General features: G+C 49.2%; 1 protein-coding gene across 1 annotated transcript; it reads right to left on the minus strand.

Moving 5' to 3' along the window:
- Positions 1–3,510: 3,510 nt before the first annotated feature.
- LOC123147954 (peroxidase P7) lies at positions 3,511–4,922 on the minus strand. Its single transcript, XM_044567293.1, has 3 exons — positions 4,604–4,922; positions 4,322–4,513; positions 3,511–4,223 (listed from the first exon to the last, which is right to left on the minus strand). Exons 1-3 carry the CDS (start codon positions 4,817–4,819, stop codon positions 3,672–3,674), a joined length of 960 nt encoding a protein of 319 aa, XP_044423228.1. The 5' UTR covers positions 4,820–4,922; the 3' UTR covers positions 3,511–3,671.
- Between the last annotated feature and the right edge of the window lie 1,328 nt (positions 4,923–6,250).

A 6,250-nucleotide genomic window follows, 5' to 3' on the forward strand; every position in this document is an offset into this window, starting at 1 on the left:
ATTCCCATGTGTCCTCCGGAGCGCTTTCCTTCATATAAGAGTTTGTCCAGGCTTGTCCTTTGCTACAAAAAGTATTGGGCCATCTTTATGCACTTTATTTACACTTGTTACTCGTTACCAATTACCTTATCACAAAACTATCTGTTACCGATAATTTCAGTGCTTGCAGAGAATATCTTACTGAAAACTGCTTATCATTTCCTTCTGCACCTTGTTGGGTTCGACACTCTTACTTATCGAAAGGACTACGATAGATCCCCTATACTTGTGGGTCATCAGGGGCGACGTTCCTATTCGCATGACGATGATAATGTCAAGCCAGTTTCATCCTATAGGTCAGCTGCTACCGATCACAAGGAGATGAGCAAAGAATCTATGGCCGCGAGCAAAGTGGCTTCAAGGGCTGATTCAAGTGCGCAGTCTGCTATGCGTACTAGTGAGATTGTGTGTTACAGATGTGGAGGTAGGGGACACAGACGCATTGATTGTCCGAACAATAAGAGAGTGCTCCTTGTTAATGATGGATATGTTTCCAAAGACAAAACCGCCCCAGAGTCTGATGAGCCCAATGAAGGGGAAAGTGAATCTAATCCTATCATGTGATCTGCCATGCATCATGGTGCAACGAGCTAAAGAGGATCAAATTCCAAGCTCGGGACAGCGGTGGAAAATTTTTCAGTCACAATGTCGAATCAACAACAAGTATTGCAAGTTGATTATTGATGGAGGGAGCTACACCAACATCATAAGCAAGCGTGTGGTGGATGCTTTAGGATTGAAGACATGGCCACATCCGCAGCCACATTGCATTGAGTGGTTGTACAACTCCGGACATCTGAAGGTGACTCACAAGGTACGTGTAAAGTTCAATATTGGCACATATTATGATGAGGTGATTTGCGATGTTGTGCTAATGGATGTGTGTCAGTTTCTATTGGGTCGACCGTGGCAATATGATCACCATGCTATACATGAGGGGAGATCCAACACTTATGTGTTTCGAGATGTTGGCATCAGACGTGTGCTGCAGCCCATGGGTAACAATGCAATAAAGAGTGATCATGTGTTTGAAAACAAGGAGATTTTGAAGAGTGCACCGAAACTGAGGACCGTTTTGCTTGAAGGGGGAGAGGATGATACGGACACCGCAAGTACTCTTGTGGTTCCTCCATTACTGCCAAGTAAAATATTTTCTAGGCCAGAGGCTGGCTATGGAAAAACGATGCAGAAGTATGTGGTTCCGGCTCTACGTCAAAGGAGGGTGTCACATTCAACAAATCAAAGAGGTATATTAGGCTCCCTACCTTGCTCACGTACTAACCAAGGCATGCAAAAGCCAATATTCAGGGATCCAAGTATCACCAGGGTTGTAATTGAAGAGATGCCAGCTAATTTAATCCCTTCGGATGAAGTGGAGCCTTGCTTTAGAACCCCAAACAACTACTGCAAGTTTAGCCAGAAAAACAAGCTTACGTGAAGGTCTCCTAGTTTTATTATGGTGTGTGTTTTTTATCCTGTTGAGTGTTTTCTTGTATTTTCGTTGAGCCCCGTCCGTGTCGTGATGTGAGTCGGGCTTAGCCCAAGTTGCCTGCATGCACCTATAAAAAAAGGTCATATGGCCATGTAAAAGTTAGGTTTTAGTTTTGGCAAAAATACTCAGAACATGCATCTAGCGATGCCCGCGTATCTGTGCCCATGCGTTCCCTAATCAGGGTTTGATCATTGCATGTGTTTGGGCGACGTCGATCGTCAAGGCGCAAGTCTCGGTTTGATTCTTGATCTACAAGGGTCGATCTAGCTTCCTGTTCTTCTCCATATACTTCTACTAGTGCTTATTATCCATCTGCTAATTACTTCATTGTCATCGCCGCTGCTAATAGGTATTAGCTTAATCCCCTGAATCTATACTAGTACTACTACTACCACGTACATCTTCCGGCCGCTATTCATCTCTACAATCCATTCATCCATCTAGTATGCTACTAGTCTCCTCCACGTACACATCCACAATCTCTTCCGATTCCAACAAGATCCATTGCGTTTTCTTTTTCCTGCAAGATTGCTTCTACTAGTACAACAGTTGGCGCGTGGTGAAAGATCAGGCCAACCCAAAAATCGTCTCAACACCACTTGAATCGTATCATAGGATGAGAGGTGTGGGCCCGTTTCCTGTTCAGTTTTGCAAAGGGGCAAATGCCTCAATCCTCTCAACCGCGCTTCTCCAACCGGTCGCGGCCCAAATCCGATCTTGAAGAGCCAACCATGCGAAGAATTTAACTTTGGGAGGGGCCCAAACTTTTAAAACCATAAAGTCCATGGGGAGAGCATCAATCCCAGCAATTGAGCCCTATATGTAGTGGCTGCCGAGTAGATCCCATCGTTCTAATGCTTTCAAACAGTTTCATCTCAGTTTGCTCATCAAGATGAAAGTCGCGCACAAGCATCCAAAGGTGAAGAATTCGCGGATGTGGGCACCGAAGATGACAGTGTCATGATTAGTCTTAAGTATCCAAGCATTCCCGTTGAGAGCCTCCCGTACTTTCCAATTATCTCTGCTCGAGGCCTCAAAAATTTGTGGAGCAATATCCTTGGCGTCCGCCCAAGTAGCCATAGGGAATCCCATAAAGATGTTTTGGCGCCATTGTATGGGTTATCAAGTCCCACCCATAATTTGTTTGGCTTCTTCCATTCATACCATGACCATCTTAGCCCTAATGCACGGACAAAATTTTCAATGTTGAGAACTTGAAGGCCGCGGTACTCCGTAGGACGGCAAGCCACCTTCTAGTTGACCTTGCACTTCGCACGGTCCTCTTATCCGAACCGGGCCAAAGGAATGCCCTCTCAATCTTGAGCTTTCGAGAGTGTGGGTATGATTTTTAGGAAGGAGGATTCTGACTACATGATGGGGTGCGCTAGTTTGCTGTCTCATATTTGGTTCATTGAATTAAATTGATGGGTTATGAACTTGAGATGCCATACAAACATTGACGCTTTAAAACAATGATATGTGTTGTGTGGTACTAACGAGTTTAATGAATGCTCATGAAACTCATTAGCTTGTCTGTTAGTCTCGTTAGGTTCTCTTCACGGAAAAAGCTCGTTAAGCTTGGCGAGCGGAAATCAGTGGTTAACTTTGTACATTAGCTCGTGTGCTACAAGCTTTTAGTCCATTCAAATTCTGAATAGACTATTCGGGGGTGGGATAAAAACCGGGGGCGCTTTGACACAGTCAAAACTTTTCGCAATACTTTCTGTTTTACGGGGAAAACGGTTTTACAGCACTCATTACCTGAAGAAGCTACGTGCCCAAGGAAACGTGCAAAGGTAGCTCAAGAAAGGTACTACTAGTAGAACTCTTGCAGGTGCTGCTCATTAGCAAAGGTTGACGACAGACTCTCATCCGCAGGCAATGCAGTGCCCTCTGCCACTAGTGCGAGCTCACCGACAAGTGATAACCAGGGCAGCTACCCACACAAATTGCTGGAGCACCAAGGTACGCGTTTTCACTTTTGACAGGCGTATCCTTCGACATGCTTTTCTTTAGTAGCGTCTTCTCCTCTGTTTCAGTCAGAAAAAGTGTATGCACTGCGCAATTCATTTTGCTGAAGAAGACTAACTATACACAATATAATAAATTGTGTGTGATGACAGGCAATCGTTAACCATCCCTAGTTAACCCTCCTGCAGTTCAACCTGACCTCCGTGGGCGTCCCGGCGGCCGGCAGGAGCCCCCCCATCTTGACCATGGCCTTGGCGAAGTCGCCGGCGAATATCTTGCCGTTGCCGCTGTACTTCCTCACCAGCGCGTCCTGCGACCCGCCGTTGAACAGCTCCTGGTCCGAGTGCAGCAGCCCGCGCCGCGCCACCAGGTTCGCGTAGTAGGCGTTGTCGAACGCGTCGGGCGTCCGGTCGTCGAACGGCGCGAGGTTGCCGTCCCCGCCGGCCTGCGGGCACGTCTGCCGCCGCGCCGCCGCGAAGGTGGCGTTGATGTTGGGCTCCCCGTAGATGCGGCCGCGGAAGAGGGCGCAGCGCGCCCGCCCCACGGTGTGCGCGCCGGAGAGCGCCGTCATCTCGCGCGCCGAGAGCCCCTTGGCCGCGAACGCCAACACGAGCGACGCGGCGCTGGCGCCGGGCCCCGGGAGGTTCGCGTTGGCGGCGCTCTGCGTCGCCGTGCGCGAGTCCTTCCGGCCCAGCGGCACGTTCCACGTCGGGCCCCTGAGCTGCATGCATGCCGCGCACGTCACTTCGCGTTAGCGACACAATGGCGAGCTGTGATGTAAGGTGCGCCGCCGGCGGACCGGGACGTGCGCTCGCTCACCAGGTTGACGGCGTCGCGAGCTGCCAGCGCGACGATGTCGGCGCAGGAGACGGTGGCCTTGCAGGCCGCCTCGACGCGCGCCTTGATGGCGTCGATCACCTCGTACCCGCGGACGGAGTTGGCGTTCGCGCCGGCGTTCTTCTCGCCGGTGAAGGCCGGCGTGTCGTCCAGGAGGATCGACGCGTCACATCCCTGCGCAAACAAACATACGCACGCGTCAGTCAAGCTCAGGGAGCTAGCTAGCCAGCGAGGTGGAGCCGAGGAGAAATGCGACGGGCTCACGTTGACGAAGCAGTCGTGGAAGAAGAGCCGAATGATGGACGCGCCCATCCGCGGCTCCGCGGCGACGGCCGGCGCCATCACCGACCGCACGATGGCCTCCACGTTGGGGCACGTCCTGGCGTAGAACCTGGGCGAGAGCTTCGCGTGGCATGGAAGAACCACACAGAGGAGGGCAGCAGCAGCGACGTAGCTCCTGGCGGCCAACAAGAATCCCATCCCGGTCCTCTCAACAACTCAGCTACCACGACAAAGCAGTGCACACTCAGTCGTAGAGCGGCTTCAGTGACGGATGCGGTCGAGCTCAGTGGCAGAGAGAGACACTGGAGAACAGTGTACTTATAGCGCTCGGCTGGGCTGCCGGTCGTCGTGATCGTCTGAGCACTGTGCCAATAATCTGAACGCACGTAACGTGATTTGAGGCGCACTGCGCTGGGTGATTGGCCGGTTGACGAGAGTGCATGGTGGCCTTGAGAGGCTGCCTCTGTGCGCGGCGCACCACGGTGCGCGTGGCGTCCAGCACCGGCGATGGAGCGGCTACGGGGGGTAGGGTAGGGTCGGTCCTCTGCTTTGGGGAACAAAGGCAGAGCGCGACCGGGGGCATCGTCGCTTTGCCCTCGCTTTCCTTCCGTCTTTGCGTGTGGTGTGCGAAGGTTTGGAACATGGCGAAAAGCGGCGCCTTGGCTCTGGATTTCACCGGCTTTTGCTCTGAGCAGTACGTGAGTGGTCTTTGCTTCGGTATGTGAGCAGTACGTTAGAGGTTAGAGTTACTAGCTCCAATTAGCACCTCTTGATTGAATAGCTTTTTTGGATGGGTTAGATGTAATTAACTCAAACAAGCCTTCATGTTTGAATGTTTTAGAGCTTTAAATCCAAACTAGCACAAACTAACTCTAACTCATAGATCCAAACAGGGCCGATGAACAAATCTGTCCGGGCTTGAATGCTTGATTGCACCGTAGTAGTAGTACTCCCTCCGGTCATTTTTACGCTGCATATTAGGTTTGTCCGAAATTAATCTCATCCAACTTTGACCAAGTTTATATAAAAAATTATAGACATTCACATAACAACATCAATATCATTAGATTCATCTTGGAATAAATTTTCATATTATATTTATTAGATACTATAGATGCTAATAATTTTTAATATAAATTTGGTCAAACTTAACAAAGTTTGACTTTCAGCAAATTCAATGTGCAGAGTAAAAATCTATACTACTATTAAACAATCAAACAAGAACTTCTTTAAGCACACCCCACAAAGCGTACACAGATTCAATACCACCGCACGATTAGACCCACTAAAATCAATCTAATGGTTAGTCTTAACCTAAACTATTTTCTGTGTGCACTTAGCAATTTACATTGACTGACCGTACTCCACCGTGGAGGAAAATATGAAACTCCACGCCTGGGAAATTAGGAAACTAATAATCACGGGTGCATCATATTCTAGGAAACTAAATCAGAGTGCATCCATCCTATTAGGAAACTAATCTCAGACAAATCCATCATATTAAAAAACTTATCTCGGACGCATCCATCCTATTAGGAAGCTAATCGCGAGCCTCCTGCCGCCATCATGCACGTCAGTTGGATTTATTTTGTTTCATGACAGAGAAACCATATACCGCTATTTTGCCAC

Source organism: Triticum aestivum, chromosome 7A, assembly GCF_018294505.1.
Source record: "Triticum aestivum cultivar Chinese Spring chromosome 7A, IWGSC CS RefSeq v2.1, whole genome shotgun sequence".
Classification (NCBI taxonomy): Eukaryota; Viridiplantae; Streptophyta; class Magnoliopsida; order Poales; family Poaceae; genus Triticum; species Triticum aestivum.

Bases quoted from the DNA above. Each gene is read 5' to 3' on its own strand.
- LOC123147954 (XM_044567293.1), bottom strand. From the start codon at position 4,819: ATGGGATTCTTGTTGGCCGCCAGGAGCTACGTCGCTGCTGCTGCCCTC. The intron at 4,514-4,603 runs GTGAGCCCGTCG...TTGTTTGCGCAG, and splicing joins TCCACGACTGCTTCGTCAAC to GGATGTGACGCGTCGATCCT. The intron at 4,224-4,321 runs GTGAGCGAGCGC...GCATGCATGCAG, and splicing joins CTCGCGACGCCGTCAACCTG to CTCAGGGGCCCGACGTGGAA.